Below are 25828 nucleotides of genomic sequence, written 5' to 3' on the forward strand. Positions count from 1 at the left end.
TCCACAGTTCACTCTGATTTACAAAAAAAAAGAACATTTATGAGAAATAAAAATCATCTAGAGAAAACTCACAAAATTCATGTGCTTCCTTCTCTTGAGGTATTTTTTGTGCGGTATTCATTGCAATACCAATTAAAAAAAAAAAAAACATAAAATTTTAAAGAAAATAGAGAGGACTAGGTATGCTTTGTAAGCATTAAGGTTTTGATAGTGATGTATTTTCCCACTGGTTAATCAATGTTTGACAATACTGGTAATACTGGTATCACCGGGGTTGGGGCAACTTTAATAGAGTTAACTTGTTAAAAAAAGTTCAGGAGCCTCACTTTTCCTCCTTGACCAATCACCAGCTCCCTAAAACTTATTTATGACAGACCAGCCCTGTAGTACTGTTCATCTCGTTCTCTCAATCGCAGCCTCCCTCCCCCCGTATCCTTGATTCTCATTAATAATCCTATTCCCTCCTATGTAAATCGGGGAGAGGGGGGGTCCTCACTTTTGTCTTGCTTTTCTCTCTGCTGAGGATGAGTGGTTTTACATGAGACACAGTTGTAGTGTTTAGTTTATTTTCAATGAGGGTAATGCAGCAAGCTGTGAAATGGCTGCGCACCATCTGAATCGGCCTGTCATTTACTGATAAATGAAATCCGAGTCCTGCTGCTTATCTGTGATGCAGCATGTTCAGTTTTATATTGTACGGTGTTTGCAACAAAACTAAAGAATTTTTATGACAAAAAAAAAATCTAACAGTGGTGCGCTAAACACTTAACTGGTTATCACACCAAACCAAGTAAGCATTTGCTTTTATGTATTATAATTCTTATTGTGGGCAAATTGAATTGAACTGCAGCCTTCTTGCATAAAGACAATCAGACAATATTTAGACTTTTCATTAAACAATACATTAATTGTAGGTTTGTTTTTACTAGACATGCAAACATGATAATACAGGATGCATCATATTAGATACTTAATCATTATTTAAATTATGAATTATGGTCTGTATTTAATGTTACTGTATCAGTGAGTACAAATAAGACAAATTATTTTTCAAAAAAGACCCCCGCAAAGGCTAAATAATGACCAAATCTTCATTTTGGGTGAACTCTCTCCACTTAAGTGTACTAATATATTGTTACGCTGACAGGATTTCTATAACCCGGGTAACTGCTGACCTTTCATTGGCCAAGAGATCAGTTCTCAACAAGAGGCCCATCATGGAGAGGTCAAACACACGGACCAGTTTGGGTGAGGACATCACATAATAAAGGCATAGTTTTGTACTGAAAAAAGCTCAACTAAAATCCCTATTTGCTGGTCTTGCACACTTATATGATTGTTTTTTTTTTATTTTTTTTTTTTTATTGCTAACGTAAATGATTATCAAACTGGTTACCAGAGGTTGTGAGAGGGCATCTTCCAGAAAAAATGTTGCAAAAAATAAAAACTAGAACAACAATCTGACAAATTATGTATTAAACATTTTCTATCTGTATGTTGTCCGGCTTTATCTTGTGTGTCTGTTTGTGCCCTCAGCGGAGGTACAGAGTGAGATTGAGAGAATATTTGAGTTGGCCAAAACCCTTCAGCTTGTGATTCTGGATGCAGACACCATTAACCATCCAGCACAATTAGCTAAAACCTCTCTAGCACCTATTATTGTATACGTAAAGGTCACGTCTCCAAAGGTGAGGCAAGAAATAAGCTGCTAGTCTTTTCAAGAATATCTCAAAGTACTTAATTATTAAAGCTAACCTACATTCTGTGATACTCATTCTTTCTCTGCTTTGGCAGGTCCTACAGCGGTTGATAAAATCCAGGGGTAAATCACAGAGCAAACACCTCAATGTTCAGATGATGGCCGCAGATAAACTGACTCAGTGTCCCCCTGTAAGTACTTTTACACTTTTTAGTTATTCAGATTTCACTAGATTCAACATTAGTGTTAGTATGGCAAGGCTGTCAGGATCCATTTCAGAAAGATAATTAGATAGTTTTGCCATTGCTCCATAGGCATAAGCTGAAGTTTTTTTTAGGGCTTCCAAAGTATTACATTATAGAATATGCCTTGGTACTTGTAATCTCAAATACTAATATAATATACATTAATCCAAACTGCTTTATTAGGTACACCTTTCAAGTACTGGGTTTGACTTCCCCTTGACTTCAGAACTTCCTTCATTTGAGCATTACATTGTAGAAGGATGAATTTCACAAAGATTTTGATCAATAATGACATTATAGTATCGCACAGTTCCATGATGTGAATTTTCCAGTTCCTATGTTATATTGAGATCTGTTGATTGTGGAGGACATTTGAGCTTAGTGAACTTACTGTCATGCAGAGGAGTGTGGTACAGTGGCCAGGAAGTGCAAAACAACATTACAAAATGTGAAACACTTTTACAAAGCTCGAGCCAATTTTTACATTTTGAAAAACATTTTTACCTATCATAAGACACAATTGCATAGGAAAAAGAATTTTACCAAGGACGAAACAAATTTACATTTCAGAAAAAAATTAACAAGACGCAAAACACTTTTACCAGTCCCAAAACAAATTTACGATTACAGATTTCTTATGGAAAGGGAATGTACCACACACCAGAAGTGACGTGGAAAGTACCACACACCGGGAGTGACGCGGGAAAAAGTGTTGTCGTTGGTGGTGAGCGTGGTAAATTGATGATAATAATTGTGGAACCAACATCACTACTTGCCATACACTTTTATACACATATACACTTATTTAACACACTTTACATGCCAATTTGCACATAACAGCTGCACATATAACGTTGTATATAGTAATAAACATGTACATACACTTGTCAATCTGTATATTTGCACTCACTACTTCTATTTTTTTTTTTTTTATATATTTATTATCTGTTTTTTGTCCTGTCTCTGTAATGCTGTTGCACTGTAGAAGCTCTGTCACGAAAACAAATTCCTCGTATGTGTGAACATACCTGGCAATAAAGCTCTTTCTGATTCTGAAATTCGTGTTGTGGAGTACATGGCGTAAATAAAGTTTATGGTGTAAGATGGTGGACTGCGGTCGCAGGTTGTTTTGCCCGTTTTGTGGCAAACACATGAGTAGCTTAACACGGTTTTGCTTTACGTGTGGTCGGTGTTTGGAATTTATAAAAGATGCGGACCAGATGGAAACACCAGACATACTGCATTAATGTGTTCAATATTTTAACGAGGGCCACTCGTAGGCTGTAATCTTGGACATGATGTCAAGTCTACACGGTGTAAACTGATTGAAGCCAGTGTTACAGGTTAAACTGGTGTCCGTGTTAACTGTTGACCCTTTTTCAGATGTAAACTATTCACATTTGCAGATTGGCAGATTCGTCACTTTTTCACAGCAACAAAACATGCACATACCAAATAAAGATTCCTATTACTGGGTGTCAGTGTCATTATGAGTATTATTGATTTTAATATTTGCGTGGAAGAAAAGTATATAACTAAAATTAATGTAAAGAAATAATTATAATTGACATGTCATCAACAGGGATTTGAACCCAAGTCAAAAGGTTCAGCGCGAGTATCAATCGACCGATCTAACTGAACTATCCAGGACTACACACAAGTTGATGTTGGTTTTGATATCTTTATCAGTCAACAAATGCCGTGCTTTGATTTTTTCAATGTTCTTGCGTTTACATGTTTCTACATACTCTCACTCTGATATTTTCTCAGAATAGCTCTAATATGTTTTAACGCAGTCGGTCAAACCATGATCTTTATAGTTGTAGACTCATGTTAACCTGTGTCTACAAAGTCACACACGAGCTGATATTTTCCGGTGTGTAGTACATTCCACATCCCCTCCGCTGTGTGGTACATTCCCTTTCCGTAAGGAATCTGTAATTGTAAATTTGTTTCGGGACTTGTAAAAGTGTTTTTCCTGTGTAATTGTGTCTTATGATAGGTAAAAACGTTTTTCAAAATGTATATTTGTCTCGAGCTTTATAAAAGTGTTTCACACTTTCTAATATTGTTTTGCACTTCCCGGCCACCGTAGTGTGGACTTGAGTCAATGACCTGGAACTTGGCTCAGACTTGAGTCCCAAATTTGATTAAAGACTTGGGATTTGTGGACTTGTTTGTCTTGACTCAGGACTTAACTGGAGACTTGAATGCAAAGACTTGGGACTTCCCTAACTTTAAATAAGCAGTGACTTGAATTGCTTGATACTTGAAGGCAGAGGCACTGCCAAGTGGAGACAGTACTCGCTGCAGCCTGCTGCTTGATGATGTACTGGACCAGGTTCACTACGTAATGGACGATTGTCGACACCTCCCCCTACCCTAAACCCAACCATCACAGTAGTATGGGCGCTACCTTAGTGGGCAGTACAATGTCGACTATTTATTCACTATGTACTATATACAACACTATGTATTAGATCACGTCATTGTGATTACAGACTGCAGTGAGAACATCCTCCTAAAGGTTTAAGTTTTCAGCACATCATCAACTTTTTGACCACCTCCACATGCTCTGATTTAATTATTTAATTGGCTGAGAATGCAAAGACTTGAGATTCCCTCTTCTTGAAATAAGCAGTGACTTGACTTGCTTGATACTTGAGGGCAGGGGTGTCGCTAAGGTGAGACATTACTCGCTGCAGCCCACATCTTGATGACGTACTGGACCAGGTTCACTACGTTATGGTAGATCACCTACACATGCCCCTACCCTAAATCCAACCGTCACAGTAGGATGGACGTTACCTTGGTGGGTGGTACAATATCTACTACGTATTGGACCTGCTCCAGTAAATCATCGTGATTACAGACTGCAGTGAGAACATTTTGGCTAAGGGAGGGATAGTTAGGACTCTAAGGCTTCTAAGAGCCCACGCACAACCTAAAGGTTTAAGATTCAGCACATCATCAACTTTTTGACCACCTCTAAATGCTCTGATTTAATAATTAAATTGGCTGATTAGATATTGGCTTAATGAACAGTTGAACAGGTGTACATAGTAAAGTGGCTGGTGAATGTGTATCATCATTTAGCTATTCTTCCTCTATATAACCTTTGAACACCGCACATTTTTAAACCTCCCGTTGCCAATCAGTGTGTAATGTGAGCACAGCAGAAACTGAATGCCACCCCAGATAGTCATGCAGTGTGAAAACAACTGTGACCATAGAAAAACATGCAGTGTGAACTCTGCATTAGTGAAGTAAAGATTGCAGGAATAGAAACTACATTTTGCAAGGAAATCTTATTTAGGGCAAATCTGTCTGAATACATGTTTTTTTTTTATTCTGTGTAAATATGAGTCTAACATTGTAAGTCAACTGTTGTAATTTTAAATGCTCGTTCTCCATTCTCACTTGATTGACTGCTATTCAAATGTTTGCTTAGTTCTATACTGAACCAACCTGTTTGCACTGGCCTTGCTACAATTCTAGTGATGTAGACGCTTGCTTTTCCAAATCACATTCTGACAAAAGTCATGTTGCATGTTGTTCCATAGAGCCATTATCCTACCTGTCGCTCAACATCAACTCCCATCACCTGACCATCATCACAAGATATTTTATATAATATCTTCTAATTCCATCCCCCGCATGTCATCTTCTCCTCCACCCTGTCTCCCCATCAGGAGATGTTTGATGTCATTTTGGATGAGAATCAGTTGGAGGACGCCTGCGAACACCTGGCTGAATATTTGGAGGTTTACTGGCGTGCCACTCATCTGCCAGGCACCACCCCTCTCAACCCGCTATTGGAGCAAAATTTGATGACCCCACCCTCTGCAATCTCCAGTCTACAGGTAAGGTGGAAATACTGGTAAGGTGGAGTGTGTTTGTGCTTTATTTATAGATTAAGATTAAGAAGAGGACTATATGTTTGTTCTTTGGCTCTCGAGATGTTCAGTTAACACCCAGCAGACACAGCACCTCAACATGATGTCAGATTGACGTTGTACCCCAATGTCATGGTACGTTGCATTTTGTTTGGAAATGAAAATCGGGTTGGCGTCAGAACCCAACATAAGGCCAGCATCAATGTCCAACCTCAGACAGACATTGCATTTTGGTTACTTTCCAACGCAACTTAAAAACAACAAAATATCAACATCTAATGATGTTAAAGCTTGACGTTGTGTCATTTTGGTTGCCATACCTGACGAATAAATGTCCGTATTTGACATCAATATGACGTTGGTTTAAGATGTTGGCTTGATGTTGGATTTTGGTCACTTTTCAATACAACCTAAAATCAACAGCATTTCATGTCTTTATTGGTCGTCAAAATAACATTGTCCTTAGATGCTGATGACCTAAATCTAACTTAATATTAATGTCTTATGATGTTGTGTCTGCTGGGAAATTAAATGGAAATATAAAATCTATTTTAATTCTGTAATCAGATGCTTAAGGTTAGGAAGTGCATAATACTTGGATTGTAAAATTTAAATTGCAAAAATGTTATAAATGTTTTAAAATTTTAATTCCTATGTACATTCACCGGCCACCTTATTAAATACACCTTACTAATACTGGGTTGGACCCTCTTGTGTCTTCAGAACTGCCTCAATCCTTTGTTTCATAGATTCTACAAAGTACTGGAAATATTCCTCAGAGATTTTGGTCTATATTGACATGATAGAATCGTGCAAAGAAAATATCCCCCACACCATTACACCACCACCATCAACCTGAACTGCAAGAGAAATCAAGACTCATCAGACCAGGCAACGATTTTTCCAATCTTCTATTGTCCAATTTTGGTGAGCCTGTGTGAATTGTAGCCTCAGTTTCCTGTTCTTAGCTAACAGGAGTGGCACCCATCAGTTGGACCCAGTCTGACCATTCTCATCTGACCTCTGGCATCAACAAGGCATTTGCACCCACAGAACTGCGGCTCACTGGATATTTTCTCTTTTTTGGACCATTCTCTGTAAACCCAAGAGATGGTTGTGCGTGAAAATCCCAGTAGATCAGCAGTTTCTGAAATACTCAGACCAGCCCGTCTGGCATCAGCAACCATGCCACGTTCAAAGTCACTTAAATCGTCTTTGTTCTCCATTCTGATGCTCAGTTTGATCTGCAGCAGATCATCTTGGCCATGTCTACATGCCTAAATGCCCTGAGCTGCTGCCATGTGATTGGCTGTTTAGAAATGTGCGTTAATGAGCAGTTGGACAGGTGCACCTAATAAAGTTGCCGGTGACTGTATATATTTTTTACATGTCTGTAAGGGCCTATCCTATAAATCTAAACACTTTGTATCTAATAAAAAAAACTTGAATTTCATTTGTTGCTCTTAGCTTTCAGGAAAAACCAAGTTAAAATGAATTTATTACTCCACACATGCACTTTTTTACATTTTGGTCACACTTTATTTTCATGGTCCATTTGTTAAATTTAAGTTACGTTGCATCTACATGCCAACTAATTCTCATTAGATTATAAGTAGACTGTTTGGTTGGAGTAAGTGTAAGTTGACATGTACTTGCTGAGTTTCTTATAGTCAGTTAAATGTCTGTTTAGCAGCAGTATCAACAGATATTAAGCAGACAGTCTACTAATACCCAAATGGACCATCAAAATAAAGTCTTGCAGCCAACAAGTGTTGTGTATTAAACATTAATAAAAAGAAAATCTGCACTTTTGAATAGGTCCTCAGTTTTTATGCAGACTTGTATTAACTTTTTGTTAATATTTAAATCCAACTATTGGAAACTTTGGAAGCTGGCAACCAATAAGAATTGCAAAGAAATCTAAATCTGAATCAAAACTAAATTCACACAATACCCAACTCTAGTAATTACAGTATGTCTAAGGAAACTTATTGGTAAATTAAATTCCAATTTCCACCAAAATACATCACCATTCTTAATTTAAAAATGCAGATGACTACATTCTTTAAAAGGAACACGGTTTGCAGTCTCATATGCACTGACCTAGTTAGACAAGAAGGAACCAGATGTAGTACAGTATGTGTCTTCATCGATCAGCCAGGAAAGTAGTCCAGAGACTGTGCTAAACATTATCCTTCAGAATATGGATGACATTTCAGCTTTGAGAAATAATCTGATACAGTATGTGTGTGATGTCTGCATTCACCTAATTCAAAATCCATTCTAATGTATTTAAATTACACCGCTGACCGTAAAACCATAGATGTATGGGATTTTATGGAATCATTTTTAGTTTCATAGAAGAAAAGCACTATTTAACTTAAATTTGCAAATATTAATATTTTGGGGACTTTTGGAGCTCCCTGCACAGTACATTAAAATATCTCTGTCCTTTTTGTAATCATTTAATAGAAACACTAATTAGTCAGAGCTACTTTAAATTGAACAATGTTAGTCAAACAACAAAACCAAAAAAAGAAAGAAATTCCCAACCTGAAAGTGGCCATAAAGTTTGTCTGTTATGTCCTTCCCTGTGCTCCATATTGTCACTCTTTGTCAATGTCTTGGGTCCACAGATGCTTGTAATGCTGACATGTTGTAAGTCTCAATCTGTCTGTTCTGTGTTTCATTCATGCCTGACATCTTTGCAGTTCTCTGAAACACAGGAATTAATTGAATGAGCACTTACAAACCTGCGGTGAGTAGGTTGGGATGGTTAATCTGCCTTTTGCATTCAGACGGTAATTCAAGAGCCCTTCCTGATAATTCTTTACATCCTCCAATTCCTTTAACCTCTCCAAATGGAAATAACATCTGGTATCTCTATTGGAAAAGCACCTAAAAATCATATATGGAAATATATGATTTTGTTATGCTGTTGTTGGTGAGCCCATTCATAGTTTTTATGTGTTAATTCCATTTGCAAACCTGAAATTATACAAGCCATAAGATGAATCTGAATGTTCAAGAAAACCCCTCAATTGAGGGTTTGGGCTGTAGGTCTTACAGGGTTATAGTTCACCCAAAAATGAAGAAACAAGAATCTTCTCATCCTCGAGAAGTTCTACAATTTTTAAAAATACATTTTTTCTGTTGAACACAAAACAAGATATTCTGAAGAATGTTGAAAACCAGCAGCCTATGACATCCATAGTAGGAACAAAGAACACTATGAAAGTCAATAGCTGCTGCTTTCCAACATATCTTCCTTTGTGTTAAACACAAAAAAGAAACTTTTCATTTTTGGATGAATTATTCTTTTCAGGGATAGCAATCATTTGTAAAGAGGTAGATCAATTATATTTAATGTGTAAAGTGCATCCCGAAAGTGTTCATAGCGCTTCACTTTTTCAACATTTTTTTATGTTACAGCCTTATTCCTAAAATGGATTAAATGTAATTTCCTCAACATTCTACACACAATACCCCATAATGACAATATGAAAAAAGAGTTTTTGAAATTGTTGCAAATTTATTAAAAATAAAAAAGCTGAAAAATCACATGTACAGAAGTATTCTCAGCCTTTGCTCAATACTTTATTGATGCACTTTTGGCAGCAATAACAGCCTCAAGTCTTTTTGAATATGATGCCACAAGCTTGGCACACCTGTCTTTGGGAATTTTTGCCCATTCCTCTTTGCAATCCCTCTCAAGCTCTATCAAGTTAGATGGGAAGCGACGGTGTACAGCCATTTTCAGATCTCTCAGATGTTCAATAGGATTCAGGTCTGGGCTCTGGCTGGGCTGCTCAAGGACATTTACCAAGTTGTTGTGAAGCCACTGCATTAATATTTTGGCGGTGTGCTTCAGGATGTCTCTGTACATTGCTGCATTCATCTTTCCCTCTATCCTGACTAGTCTTCCAGTTCCTGGTGCTGAAAAACATCCCCACAGCATGATGCTGCCACCACCATGCTTCACTGTAGGGATGGTATTAGCCTGATGATGAGCGATGCCTGGTTTTCACAAAAACTGTAACGCCTTACATTCAATTTTAGTCTCATCAGACCTGAGAATTTAGTTTCTTATGGTCTGAGAGTCCTTCAGATGCCTTTTGGCAAATTCCAGGCAGGGAGTGGCTTCCGTCTGGCCACTCTACCACACAGGCCTGATTGGTGGATTGCTGCACAGATGGTTGTCTTTCTGTGAGGTTCTCCTCTCTCCACAGTAGAATGCTGGAGCTCAGACAGAGTGACGATCGGGTTATTGATCACCTCCCTGACTAAGGCCCTTCTCCCCCGATCACTCAGCTTAGATGGCCGGCCAGCTCAAGGAAGAGTCCTGGTGATTCCAAACATCTTTCACTGACGGATGATGGAGGCCACTGTGCTCATTGGAACTTTCAGAGCAGCAAAAATTTTTCTGTAACCTTCTTTAGCCTTGTGCCTCAAGACAATCCTGTCTCGGAGGTCTATAAACAATTCCTTTGTCTTCCTTTGCTTGGTTTGTGCTTTGACATGCACTGTCAACCCTGGGACCTTATATAGACAGGTGTATGCCTTTTCAAATCATGTCCAATTAACTGTATTTCCCACAGATGAACTCCAATTAAGCTGCTGAAACATCTCAAGAATGATCAGTGGAAACAGAATGTACCTGAGCTCAATTTAGAGCTTCATGGCAAAGGCTGAGAATACTTATGTACATGTGTCTTTTCAGGTTTTTTATTTGTAATAAATTTGCAACTATTTCAAAAAATCTTTTTTCACATTGTCATGATGGGGTTTCATGTGTAGAATTTTGAGGAAATAAATTGTGGAATAACTGAAGTGCTATGAATACTTTCATGATGCACTGTATGCAACAAATCTAATTTTGTTGATAGCGTTTCTAAAGCTGTTTTAGATGTAAGCAGTGTTTCTAAAACTTAGGCAGTGTTTGTATAGGTGAAGGCAGCATTTGTCAAGATGAAGGCAGGATGTCTTAGGGTGAAGTAGCATTTGTAAAGGAGTAGACAGTGCTTCTAGAGGTGTAGTCAGAATTGATGGGGTGGACACAGCACATCTCAAAGTGTAGTCAGTTTTCCAAAGATATAGAGTAAGCAATGTTTGAGAGGGTGCTGTAGGCTGTATGCCTCAAGGTGTTTGCATTGGTTCTGAAGTTAAGCAGCTCTTTTTTCATCTTTAGGTGCTGTTCACATCGCATCTTTTGCGCGCAAGTTCGATATTTCCAATGGAGGCCATGGCTTGCATGTGCACATTGGGAGTGATGCGTAAGGGGTGGGAAGTGCTCACGTTTTCCAGGCACACCTAGTTGAAATCATTTCAACTTTTCAGAATGCTGCTAGTGCACTGCGAGTCACATGACAAGAACTGACCGATCAGCCTCATACTTTGTATGGCATATACAAATTTTGATAGACTAATTACTTCAGACAAACATAGTCCCTACACAATGCAGTGCTTTTGTTTTTCTCCTTGAATAAATATTGTATCAGAGCTGCAGCAATGTTTTGATAGTTTATCATCATCTGAGGAAATGGTTGATGGTCTCCTAGCAATGACAGACAACAAAAGGAATGTAAGCGCAAATTTCATTCAAAATGGAAGAGGTATGCTTGTGCTTTCCACATGCTTTTAGATGTGGTATGTGAATGGCCCTTTAGACAGTATTTTTCAAGCTGAGAAAATGTAAGTGTGTGCAGTGTTTGTAGACATGTAGACAATGTTTCTAAAGGTGCAGTTAGAGGAACTTCTCTCAAGCTGTAGACAGCATATGTAAAGATGTAGGCAATGTTTCTAGAGTGGTATGCAGCCTTTTCATAGTTGTTTGTAAAGGTGTGGACAGTGTTCGTAAATCTGTGGGCATTACATCTTAAGGTGTAGGCAGTGGTTGTTAAGGTGTAGATAGTTTATGTAAAGGTCTAGGCAGAATTTCTAAAGTTTTTAGTTGCATTTCTAAAGTTGTACACAGCTGTTGCAAATTTGTAGCGTTTGTCAGGATGTAGATGTTAGTGTAGGCAGCTTTTCCAAAAGTATGGGCAGTGTTTGAGAGGATGTCGAATGTATGCCTCAAGATGTAAGCAATGGTTCTAAAGACATTGTAAAGATCTAGACAGTTCTTAAGGTGTAAATAGACAGTCTTTGTAAAGTTGTAACCCAAACTTAGTCCTGGAGGGCTGCTGTCCTGTTTAGCTCCAACCCCAATTTGACAGACCTAAAACAATAGAACACGTGTCAACTTAGATCTTAGAGGGCTACAACTTTGCGCAGTTTAACTTTAATCCTAATAAAAACACAGCTGATCAAACTTATTGAGTGCTTCAGATTATTGCTGCGGTCACACTAGAGTTTGAGCTTGCAAAATTCTGTCATACAGCACTGCAAAAAAGGGCTGGGTTTAACAAGTTGATTAGACATTAAAAAGAGACAGATAGGTCCATATTTGGAATTTTTGTACAGAAAGGCGATTTCGCAGATCAGAGTTCATCAAGCTTGAACTTTGCAACGCAGCAACATGCCAACCTTGTCGCATGAGCTTGCGTTTATGGTCTGTCGAGTTTGCATGCATATGAATTGAAGTCTACAGGGCGAAAACCCAGTGTGACCTTGGCTTTATTTGGAACCTAGAGGTAAGTGTGTTTAAGCAGGGTTGGAACTAAACTCTGCAGAGCTGCAGTTTAACACCCCTGTACAAGAAGATTCCAGATACATGTGTTTAGGCTATTTGGAGATAAACTCTGCAGGACATCGGCACAAACTCAATTCCTGGAGGACTGCAGCTCTGCACAGTTTTGCTCCAATCAAACACAGCTGATCTAGTAGTGTTTAGTAGTCTTGAACACCTTGATTAGTTGAATCAGCTGTGATTAGGGTTGGAGCAAAACTGTGCAGAGGTGCAGCCCTCCAGGTGTTGAATTTGAGACCTGTGCTGTAGACAGTTTTTGTAAAAGTGGAGGCAGTGTTTGTATATGTGCACCAAACTTGTTCTTTGAGTCCCAGTGTCTTGCAGAGTTTAGGTCCAACTCTAATAAAACACACCATAACAACCTAATCAATGTCTCACTAGGTATACTTGAAACTTCGAGGCAGGTGTGTTGAGCCAAGTTGGAGCTCTCCAGGGACACCAGCCCTCCAGGCCTGAGATTTTTGACCCCTGGTGTAGACAATGTTTCTAGATTTGTAGGGAATTTTTCTAAACTTGGAAATTGTAAAGACATGAACAATGTTCATGAATCTTTGGGCATTGTATCGTAAGTGTAGGCATTGTTTCTTATGGTGTAAATAGCCAGGGGTACCCAAATTTGGTCCTGGAGGGCAACCTGTTTAGCTTCAAAAACAATTAGACACAGCTAAACCAGCTCTTACTAGTCATATTATAACACGTGTCAAACACCAGGAGGGCTACAGCTCTGCACAGTTTAGCTTTAGCCCTAATTAAACACTCCAGATCAAAATATTTGTGACCTTCAGGTTTAGTTGGAACCTACAGGTAAGTGTGTTGAAGCTAGTAGCATGTAGATGTTGTAGCCAGTTTTTCCAAAATGTATAGGCAGTGTTTGAGAGGCTACATGTTTCAAGCTATAGGCAACAATTTTGAAGGTAGGCAGCTTTACCCTAGCGGCAGACAGTATTTGTAAAGGTGTGGGTAGTGTTTATAAATTTTAATTTAGTCCTTAAGATATAAGCCTATCCTAAGGTATAGGCAATGTTCCTAAAGGCGTAGACCAGGGGTGTCCAAACTCGGTCCTGGAGGGCCGGTTTCCTGCACATTTTAGCTCCAACTTGCCTCAGTACACCTGCAAGGATGTTTCTAAAAAGCTTAGTAAGAGCTCGATTAGCTAGCCCAGGTGTGTCTGATTCTGGTTGGAACTAAACTTTGAAAGACACCAGCCCACCAGGACCAAGTTTGGACACCCCTGGTGTAGACAGTCTGTAAAGTAGGGAATGTTTGTAAAGTAAATGTGCCAAAGTGTTGGCAGTGTTTTGAGAAATGTTTCTAGAATTTGAGAATGTAGCATTTTAAATGTGTTTGCACAGGTGTAGGCTATATCTTTACCTATAGTTATAGGGTGTTGATGGCACATCTCAAGGTGTAGGAATTTCTTTTTAAAGCTTCTTCTTAAGATTCTTTACATTGGAGGTTAGAATTGAACTGGATTATATTCAGCGCAGAAGCCACATGCTTTTCCTGCACTTTTTAGCTGTCCATTTCACTCCTTTTTTAAATGTTTTCTGTCAAATGGTGCAAATGTACATATGGCAGTGCAAACGTTCCATTTGACAAGACCAATTTTTCTGTTGTATTATGCACTTACCCCTCTACACTTTTCACTTAATTTGCTGTTATGAGGGCGAGATGTCATCTAAGACTGCTCTGTTTTTGCACCTTGCTGATTGATATTATCACTATAGAACCTCCATAAGGAGGTTCTGCCTCCATGATGAGTTCACAAAGCAGATACAGCTGCCTGCTTTCCTGTGTTATAAAGAAATGTTGAATTTATGACTTTGGAAAAAAGGCTGTATCTCACCGCACAGACTGATGCTTTGTGAATGTGACAACTTCGTTCTAACTTCCTTTTGAATGCAACCTCCTTGTTTCTGAAACTAACCTAAATCATTTTGCTCCAGAGGAAAATACGTAGCAATCTATAATGCAACAGAGTTTGATCTTAGACCTAGTGCCTACAGGTCTATATACTTAGTCTGAATAGCAGAAATACATTGGACTAACAAGATTGAAATCAAATTCAGATTATAGCAGTTTGAACAGTTAGGACCTAATCACGCAGAATTAATAATTTTGCATTTTTTCAAGAGTACTCTTAAGTGCCTGAAACTGAAAAAAGTCAAAGCACCCAATGACAATTGTGTTGCGTGCTTGTGCACAAGACTTCAAGATTTGAAGATTGCCTAGCAAACATAAAAACTGATCTTCTAAAGCTAAATAAAGTCACAGTGAAGTGCACCTTTTGTTTTCAAACCTAAAAGCACATTCTGTATGATCGGGCACTTAGTCCAGAAGACTAGATAAAAGTCCAAATTTTTGTGTAGTATAAGCAAAGCCATATTTGCCAGTCGCTTTAAATTTCCTTAGACTTGCCTCTTACCTTCACATTTAATCTTATACATTTATACAATCTTAACATGTACACAGGATTTCTTACAGTAAATGAGTCATTTTTCTTTGGAGTAAAACTGAAAGAGAAAGCATGTGACCTCAGTATTGTTCAGAGTGTTCATCTCTCTCTATCTGTCCCAGAACCAGCAGCTGTCGCCTGCCGGGGGTGGAGGGGGAGTGGAGGAGGAGGAGCAGGGAGAGCAGGACAGCCTCATGCCCTCCGACGAGGCCAGTGACTCTCGCTCCCTCCACCGAGGAGGCTCTAGCTCCCTGCACCCCCCAGAGGACGAGGAAGAAGAGGAAGAGGAGGAGGAAGATGATGATTACCAACCCCATCGCCACTCGAACCCCTACCGTGATGTTTACCCACCTAACCGTAACCACCCTGGTGGGATCCACAGTGCTAATGGACACGAGTCACAGGACCGACTACTGCAGCAGCGAGACTCACAGGAAGGACACAACCAACGAAACAACCGTCAGCGCTCGAGAGCCTGGCCGAGAGACAACTACTGACTGGTCAGCTGCAGGAGAGGGTTGAGTTGTGAATTGGGGTGAGGAACTGGAAACGCAGTGTTAGTGGATAAAGGTTGATGAAAAGATCCTGTCGTTTTTAAGCTCATGTGGTCATCATTGTCTTTGGTGGCGCACGGCATTTGCTTTCAAAAGACAGAGCAGCTTTTCTCCATTGAGATCAAATGCATGTTCGTTTTGAAATAATATTTGAGCTTCCTCTGAATACCCTAACCCCACCCAATTCAAGTAGTACTTTATAATCATACGCTCTCCCTGAACCTAATGAGCACAGAGAGCGGTATAGGAAAAGGAAAAGCACTTTTATAGCATGGGACGAAAGACGTTGTAGCATTTTGTTGCATCATTTTTTTTGCTAGCGCGCTTGTAAATGTGAATACTACTCACCTTGTTTTGGTTTAAGCCCTCTTTTGTGGTGTTGCCTGATTGGAGCACTTGATGTTTACATGTGTATCATTCAGGCAACTGACATATGAATGATTACATTCCCTGTCACATTCACAGATGTAGCACACACTGCCGCTTGCAAAAGCACCATGTAAATGCGGTATATGTCAGATAGGAATTCAGGGTTATGCTCTACTTTCGTAGAGTGACTATAGTCTGAGTTTGCACATGAGGTGAATTACATCTTCAGAATGAGAAGAAGCAGTCTATCTTCCTGCATTTCCGCACTGCCGCATAAAGAAAGAACTTAATTAGGTCAGTGTCATCAGTTTCTTTTTCTGGGAAATGAGAAGGACTAAAAATTGGAGTTATTTTATCACCCAACAGTAGATCGGTCTCCAGATTTTTCTATAGAATGTTTTTCTATGTACCAAGTTAGGTGTCCCTTTTAGGATAGTCATATGTGATGCACTGAGAGTTGCAGAAAGGTAGCTCATATATTTTACTTATGAGAGGTAATATAAGAAAATAGAACACTTCATAAGATCTGGCATTTGAGGACAGTAGATCCCACCTTTCATTTAAAGACACATTATTGGCAAAAATGTTCTGATCGGTTTTGTCTAGAACTTGCATAATATGCCGAGTATAGACTGCATGATTTTCAAAGTAGTCATGTCATGGATGTTTTCACACTGCATAACTATCTGGGGTAGCGTTTCGTCGGTGCTGTGTTTACAATGTAGGATGGATCTGCGAAGATGTCCTTCAAAATAGGAAGAAATGCCAACAACTTTGTCCAAACTATGTCTCACAACTGAACACACACGAGAAGTGACATGGAAAAAATGCGAGGTCATGTAATATATCATTCGTTATTAACTACATAATGGAAAAAGAAGGTAGGAAATGTACTTATTTTGCTCACCTGGCTTTTGAAGAGAATGAGCAATTTCTTTTCAACTTTTTTTACTTTTTGACCTGGGTGTGGTATTGCTCCGAGGACACGTCAAACAGACACGGGTGCTCCTGCCAAATTTCCACTAGTTTTCCTCCATTTCCTGAGTCCAAATAAACTGATAATGAGTGCTTTTAACTTCTCCCACAACCTCCTGCTGGCCTGCAGATACCCATACTAGTGGATGCTGCTCTCTCATTGGCTGTAGGTAATCTGCAATATTATTTTCAATCAGAAAACATTTCACACGGCATGATTTGAATCGCCGACAGGTCCAGATATTTAGCACACCAAATATCTCACGAGTGTCTGCGACTCATCATCGCATTGTCTCAGATCGCGTCCTTGATAGTTCATACTGTGTGATTGTTACTCACATGAACAAGCAACGATTTGCCTGTGATTTCAGGCATTTGTCAGCGATTTCTCAAAACATGTCGGCAAGTTAAAATCGGTGCTAAAATCATGCAATCTGAACTCGGCATTAGCGAGTTACAGAAGCCAAATGAACGTTTGTGATACCAAGAACAGACAACTCTTCATGTTTGGAAGCTAATAACTGATATATAGACTAATCATATTTACAATTTATTTGTTCAATTGACCTTGTCAGAGACTGTAAAAATCACTCTGAAAACAAACACAAACAACAATCGCATTTTAAAGATAAGAAAACCCACCTTTGCGTTTTAGCCAATCACCTCATCAGGAAAAGCATTCTGATGTTTTGTTTAGAACCTGCATGAACATTAGCTAGACTAACCTTATGTAAAAAGCAGCTGATGGCAAATTTACATCTTGTTTTTGATTTTTACTTTTAAGTACTGATATAAAATTTTGGCCAAAACCAATAATGTTAACTCTTTATAGCTGAAGGTCGATAACTTTTTCTTTGATATCTTTTCCCAAGGTAACACACAAACTGTAATAGTCCTCTTTTTTTTGTTCAATGGTGTAGAAAAACTTTCAGACTGCCGATATCTTGTCTTCCCTCTTTGCAACTGCTACTTGCTTAATGTCACCAATCAAAACCCTCATGGCCAGCAGCACACTTCAGAAGTGTATCAACTGGCAAAAAAGTCCACAATTTATAAGCCGATAATGTATTTTCTTAAACTTTAAAAATCAGCATTTTTCTGCCGATACCGATATGGTTGCCGATGTATTGTGCATCACTATTTTTTTAAAAGGATGATGAACAGTTATCCCCATTTAAGCGAAAAAGTTGTGCTGCAAACTAGCATTACCAAAATGGCCCTCTGATTGAACTGCCCAAGAAGACTTTGTTGTTACTAAGAAGAATGTGGATCTAGCAAGAAAGTAATCTTCCTCTGTCCTCAATTTCTTGCCACTCTTTTCTCTCCGAGGCTCTGGGTGACAGTTTTTGTGGCCTACTTAAAAACGTCATATTGTTTTTGCTAAACCTTTGCTAATTTAATGACCTTATTGGTGATTATATTAGCACAGACCTACCAAGTTTGTAATGACCAAATGGAAGAAAGTTTCTCCCTTTTCGCATTTTCATGACTCTAGACTCGGATGTTACCTGTAGCAGCTTGGACTAAGGTTTATTCAGTGTAGGAAAATTCAAACTGGCCTTAATACATACCTGTATATCACAGGTGTCAAACCCAGTTCCTGGAGGGCCGCAGCTCTGCACAGTTTAGTTTTAACCCTGATTAAACACACCTGATCATACTAATTAAGTCCTTCAGGCATGTTTGAGACCTACAGGTAAAGATGCGGTCACACTGCACTTTTCTCCAAATAGACTTTCATTCATACGCGAATGCGTCAAACCGAAAACGCAAGGTCGTGCTGCAAGTTTCGCAATTTGCTGCGTTGGAAAGTTCAAGCTTGGTGAACTCTGACCTGCGAAATCGCATCACATGATTGCATGAGACCAATCGAGGATCAAAAAATGACAGAACAGGAATTTAAAACATGGACCAATCGCTTGCTTTTTTTAATGTCTAATCATCTTGTTTAATCCTGCCCATTTTCACAGCGTCGTACAGCAGAATTTCGCACAGACACACTCTAGTGTGACAGCAGCATTAGTGTGAAGCAGTGTTGGAACTAAACTGTGCAGGGCTGGGGCCCTCCAGAAACTGAGTTTGACAGCCCTGCTGTATATCTTTACCACTGCATGTCTCAAATACAATTATTTAGGACTATTTGCACATTAGGGTTGGAACAGGGCCTTTAGAAAACTTATTAGGGTAGAAAAATCTACTCTATTTTTTGGAGAAGGGGTGGGATTGAGTGGGACGGTATTTTAGAATCTGCAACAGAATATTAGTATCGCATCTAAGAATAGGTAGTGTATATATATATTTACTGAATGAAATTTTACCAGATCCTGAATATAATTATTTAGAACGTTACTTTGTATTTATGGATCTGTATGTTTACAAAGTCAGGACTGCTCTCAGTCACAGATTGTCGACGTGAGATGCATTGAAATATATGTAACGTCAGTTGTTGTACGGTTATGTGAAGTCACATAAAGTTGCAGTACACTCTCATGTAGCGCTGTAGTCACTGATTTGAGAAGTTATAATAAAACAGAAATTGCTAATGACTTGGCCTCTAGATTCCAGTACTAAAAATCGCCACACTTAATTTTTCTTAATTACAAATCTTTCTCATTTATATCAATTGTAGGACATACAAGGTAAACTACACAGTTCCTTACAAACATGCACAGAGACTTGAGTGAATGTATAGTTGCATGCCTTAACACTTCTAGTCCTCAGCACTAACATATTGTCCTCTAGGGGGATGGTGCTAAATTGACTGTCCCTCGATTGATTGTGTTGCGTTGATTGTATTGGGTCCGTACACTCCCAGAATGCACTTTCAGAAACATCCCTCCTCACATTAGATTGTAAAGACTTGTGTTATTGACCACAATTGAAGATTGAGCCATCAGTGTCCAGCATAGTCCCCAACATAGTTTGTTAGCACCATAGCTTCATTCTAGAGCATTTTAATCTCTGAAATACAAGAGAAGCAACACTTACTAGTTGCTACTACATTACATTGACGTGGTAAAACCAATAGGCCTGAAATATACTCTACACAAGTGTCTTCATTTGAGTTTTTAAAATGTGAGATCATAATGATCTTTAAACTCTTTCTTTGCCATGTCAGTGATTGGTGTGAAGGAGAAAATGTAGATTAGAAGAAGACAGTAGCTACATTGTCATTACCCTTCAAATTGCACAAACTGAAGTTGCGCATTGAAAATATGCCCATTCGAAACAAATTTAGCAAGTAACAATATATTGCTAAGAAGGTTTTGTGCTTGTGTAATATTGAAAAAAGTTTTATGTCATATGGCCATTTTTAATAATTTTTTGTGTGTTTATTGGTAGAAAATGGCTCTTTTGGGCTTGAGGCAAGAAGAATTCCATTGCACAACTCAAAAAAAGGTTGATCTGCTTATCCAGCAATTCAGAATCGAGTTCCTCTGTGAAATCCCTTTCAATTTGTGTGTTAAAGACAAGTCAGGTATTTACGAGTTGAATGCAAATGAACATCACACCACAATCTCCTTATTCCCCACTGTGTCATTAAGTGGGGAAACCTATGGTAAACTTTCCGAGTTGGTGTGCGCCAGTAAGAAACTTGGCAGAATCACTGATCTATAATAGAGAATAATATACCATTATACATTACCTGACAAAAATCTTGTCGCCTATCCAAGTTTTAGGATCAACAAATAATAACTTCTAGTTGATCATTTGGTATCAGAAGTGGCTTATATGAAAGGCAAAGGCCTCTAGATTATGCTTATTTTACTAAAATAAAATATGATCATGCCTCGATTTTGAATTATTTAATTAGGACAGTAAGGTCTGACTTTACTTAGACAAGTCTTGTCACTTAACAGAAATAATGTACAGTATAGAATATAAAGTCATGCTGCAGTGGGACAAACATTAATATTGCGTATGACTCCCATGAGCTTGGAGGACTGCAAGTCATCTGGAATGGCAAAGAAAGCGTTCATGCAGGACTCCCAGAGTTCATCAAGATTCTTTGGATTCATCTTCAATGTCTCCTCCTTCCTCTTACCCCAGACATGCTCAATTATGTTCATGTCTGGTGACTGGGCTGGCCAATCCTGGAGCACCTTGACCTTCTTTGCTTTCAGGAACTTTGATGTGGATGCTGACGTATGAGTAGCGCTGAAGAATTTGCCGTCTCCTGTGGTTTGTAATGTAATGGGCAGCACAAATGTCTTGATACCTCAGGCTGTCGATGTTGCCATCCAGTCTGCAGATCTCTCGCACGCTCCTATACTGAATGTAACCTCAAACCATGATTTTTTCTTTACCAAACTTAACTGATATCTGTGTGAATCTTGGGTCCATGCGGGTTCCAATAGGTATTTGCAGTATTTGTGATGATTGGGATGCAGTTCAACAGATGATGCATTGGAAAAAATCTCCCTTCTGCCACTTTTCCAAATGATCAACTAGAAGTCAAGTTATTATTTGTTGTTCTTACAACGGGGATCGACGACAAGACTTTTGTCAGGTAGTGTATGTCTTGAGATCAGCAGGTCGAATTCACAGATGCAAAGTCATCCCTTATAGGTTGCCAGTGACAAAACACAACTGATGTGAATTCTTTGCTTTTCATTAGAGTTAACGCACCCTGCTGTATTTTTACGTAATTTATCAAAAGTAGGTACAACACCAACTTGTACCACCCAAAGTGACTTGAAAACACCTGATGTCATTATTACGACTTGTCAACTTGTAAGAAGGAATGTCTCAGGAAGATTTAAAGACAGCATAAAACCTCTAAGAAACCCCTTATAGATGGGCACTGCCAAATTTAAGGGTCTTTTCTTGGCATTAATGCTTGGCTAACACATTTATGCCTCTTTTGTTTAAATAAATGTCTTTAGAAAAAACATATTACCCACCTCTGTCATGATTTTTGGAATGATTTAGCTCTTTTTGAAATCGAACAAATTTCGAAAACATTACCAAAGTTCATGCTAATGGAAACCAGGCTAGCGTATGCTTTGGTGCCCCTAGTGGCATGGAGTGCAATGCAAATCATCTATCTAGAATCATGTTGAGTATGTTTCAGGACTAATGAGTATTTCCATGTCATATTAACCAATATTAACACACATCACGTGCTGATCTCAGGTCATTGGGCAAGTCACTGTATCCTCCCAGGTCTTGCCTTTCTAACATGAGTTTAATTAAACAGATTGTACCGGCCGTTGAGTTTACAGAAAAACCTTGCCGAGAGTCACATGAAATGTACAAGTTCTGGGATGTGGAAGTCAGGGTAAAAGTCCACTTTACCAAATGCCTTGACTGATCCTCTATTTTAGTGTACTGCATCTTTATTTGCTAATTGACATGTCTCACTTTAATCTATTGTTCTATATTTAAAAAAAAAAGAAAATCAGAGCATGACTGAAAAAAAATTCTATGCAAGTGTTGCATGAGATCTGATTGTTTCTTTTGATTGTTTCTGATCTACTTTAGTATTGCATTGATTCTTGTTGTAAGTATTATTCTATTTAGTAAGACGATTCACCCTCTTTTATACTGAGCACAGACAAGGGGCTTCTGTGGCAAGTTCATTTTCGTTCAAAAGCTCCTTTTCAATCTCACGGGCTTCAATACCTCCACTGTTATTTCTTATGTTAATGCTTAACCATCAATGTAATAAAACAATGTTCTAGGTTCGAGTCAAGCTGTATTTACAGAATCTGATGTTGTTGGTTATATCACAGAAAATAAGTTCAGCTCATCCACTGTTTTAATGATACTGAATGCAAAAACATGTATTGAAAGTCAAAAAGCATTGAATGTTTGAAGCATTTTAGAACAAAGAGTAAAATTCAAGTTATAAGTGGCAAAAATACCACTGTATATGAATCTATTTTTCATTAGTTATGATATATATAGTTCAGAAATTATCACACATGCAACACTGACATAATCCTTTCCTATTTTTATATCAGTGTGGATTGATTTTATTCATTAATACTTTCAAGCTTTTCCAAGTTTCTGATTGATTCAGACATTTTGAACAAATCATTTGAATGAATGATTCAGGGAATCGTTCATTACTACAAGTGCTGTGTCCCAATTTGCATACTTTTACTATGTCTTAAAAGTGTGTACTTTTTTGTGAAGAAATAGTACATGATTTTTAGTGTGTAACAGAAAAGGATAGAAGCTTTGGGACAGTATTATTCGAAAAACCGACCAGGCTCAGCCTTGCAGTATACAACGGTATACAACATATTTTGTAGAAATTCTGTCAATTAAACTGCTCAACCAGTCTGTTCTCAAGAGGAAACGTAACCAAAGTTCGTCAGCGAACTGAAGCTTTTAGTTCTATTTACAAATGGGCAATTCCAGCATTATGGAGCCAGTGCGCTCACCACACACAACAGCTATAGGGGGAGTGGAAAGATAATAATAGAGCCAATTCGGTGGATGGGGATGATTGGGAGGCCATGATGAGTAAGGCCCGATGGAGGGAATTTGGCCAGGACACCGGGGTTACACCCCTACTTTTTACAAGAAGTGCCATGGGGTTTTTAATGACCACAGAGAGTCAGGACTTTCGGACGTCTCATCCGAAAGACAGTGCTTACTTACAGTATAGTGTCCCCTTCACTTTACTGGGGCACTAGGACTCACACAGACTGCAGGTTGAGTGCCCCCTGCTGGCCTCATTACCACCACTTCCAACAGCAACCTAGTTTTCCCAGGTGGTCTCCCATTCAGGTGCTGACCAGGCAACGGCACAACCAGCGTGTTCGCAAGAGGAAATGTAACTATATTTTGTCAGTTTAGTGTCTAATTCGTATGAGTTCAGTTGTACAAAAATGTACGATTTTAAAAAGGAGGCATTGCACCCAACCCCACCCCTATATGCGAATTGGGATGCAACAAGAGACTTCTCGTTTTAGTGAAATGTATTTATCCATGACAGGCCTAATTCAGCCAAGACCAACAAAAAAACACACTCAGCTAAAAATCGCTTTATTATAGTCACTGAAAAAAACTAAAAACATCACACACCTCTGAGATCACGGGCGGATTCAACCAACAAGCAAAGTAAACAGCTGCTTGGGGCCCCCAAATAAATACCTAGAATTACAGTTATAAATTCAACTGTATATGTATATTTATATATATATATATATATATATATATATATATATATATATATATATATATATATATATATATATATATATATATATATATATATATAAATATACATATACAGTTGAAGTCAGAATTATTAGCCCCCCTGTTTATTTTTTTCCCCCAGTTTCTGTTTAACTGAGAGAAGATTTTTTTTCAACACATTTCTAAACATGAGTTTTAATAACTCATCTCTAATACCTGATTTATTTTATCTTTGTTATAATGCCAATAAATCATATTTGACTAGATATTTTTCAAGACACTTCTATACAGCTTAAAGTGACATTTAAAGGCTTAACTAGGTTAATTAGATTAACTAGGCAGGTTAGGGTAATTAGGCAAGTTATTGTGTAACGATGGTTTGTTCTGTAGACTATCGAGGAAATATATATCTAAAATGGGCTAATAATTTTGACCTTAAAATAGTGTTTAAAAATAGTGTTTATAAAAACTGGTTTTATTCTAGCTGAAATAAATAAAAATAAGGCTTCAACTGTATATATAACATTGTTTTCTATCGTATTTTGTATGGTGAGATTCTAAAAAAATTTATTTGAACGTAATTATTACATCTGCGCAAATGTGTCCACTCTCAATCATGGACCAGTCCAGCAGTCAAATCAGTAGAGATTTAGTTTTAAAAATCAAATAGTTCATTTACTATTTTTAGTTGTGAATTCATTTTAAGAAATAAATCATTTTAAACAAATCATTTTAAAAGTGTTACAAGATGCTTAACATGTTATTGTTATTGTGCATTAAGATAAAATGTAGAAAAGAAGACCAAGTAAAAAAAATAAATAAAAAAAATTAAGTACAAAAGAAGCATTTTAGAACTTTTTGGCCCATGGCTGAAATTGCTTAGGGCCCCCAAATCACTAAATACACCCGTCTGAGATAAAATGACAAAATACAAAGCTTCACATTTCAGCTTTTAGTACACTAACTAAACTCTATAACAGGGATGGGCAAACTCGATCCTGGAGGGCCGGTGTCCCTGCATAGTTTTGCTCCAACCCAAATCAAACACACCTGCTTGTAGCTTTCTAGTGATCTTAAAGACACTAATTAGGGTGTTCAGGTGTGTTTGATTAGTGTTGGAGCAAAACTCTGCAGGGACACCGGCCCTCGAGGATCAAGTTTGTCCATGCCTGCTCTAGAAGGTGGTTTTTCTTGCATGATTTTTGTGAGATGAGACTTATTTTCTGTGGTGGCAAGTTGACAGAACTCAAATTGTTTTTTAAACCTGGAACACTCCTTGAATATCATTTATCAGGACATGACTTTAAACGCTGAAAAGGTTGCACTGTTATAGTTGAACTGGTATTAAGACAAGTAAAAACAAATGGTTTGTATGTTCCACAGTGCACATGTACAGAAAAAGAAAGAAGAAATATGTACTGTGTGAAATACTGTATGAAATACTGTCAAAGTTTGGTCTAAAAACAAAGTTTGCATGTCCTGATATATGTAAATGTACATAATTAAAAAAAAACTGCATTGTTTTCTAGCGGACCAAAACAGCATCCATAAGAGACACTGAGTTGTTTTTTTTTTTTTTTCTGAGGTATTAAGAAGCACAATTTTTACAATGGGTATAATTTGAGTCCTTTGTCTTCGATTCCGTATGCAATACAAACATGGAAAGAAAACGCCTTAGAACATTAACATTTCCTCTTTTGTGTAAGTAGAGAAAAAGATATTGCACTATTTCTTTTGTTCTTTTTTGATGTCTGCTTTGTTATGCAATAAATGCACTAGATGGAACAATAATTGA

General features: G+C 38.1%; 1 protein-coding gene across 1 annotated transcript in view; it reads left to right on the forward strand.

Moving 5' to 3' along the window:
* Nucleotides 1–23443, forward strand: part of cacnb3a (calcium channel, voltage-dependent, beta 3a) — an 83953-nt gene extending 60510 nt beyond the window's left edge. The window contains exons 10-14 of the mRNA XM_056449309.1: nt 1148–1248; nt 1537–1688; nt 1795–1890; nt 5637–5807; nt 15106–23443. Coding sequence (XP_056305284.1) covers nt 1148–1248; nt 1537–1688; nt 1795–1890; nt 5637–5807; nt 15106–15480 — 895 coding nt within the window. The 3' untranslated portion in view covers nt 15481–23443. The remainder of the gene's footprint in view (nt 1–1147; nt 1249–1536; nt 1689–1794; nt 1891–5636; nt 5808–15105) is intronic.
* Nucleotides 23444–25828: the final 2385 nt, after the last annotated feature.

The sequence above is a fragment of the Danio aesculapii genome, chromosome 23 (genome assembly GCF_903798145.1).
Source record: "Danio aesculapii chromosome 23, fDanAes4.1, whole genome shotgun sequence".
NCBI classification, from domain to species: Eukaryota; Metazoa; Chordata; class Actinopteri; order Cypriniformes; family Danionidae; genus Danio; species Danio aesculapii.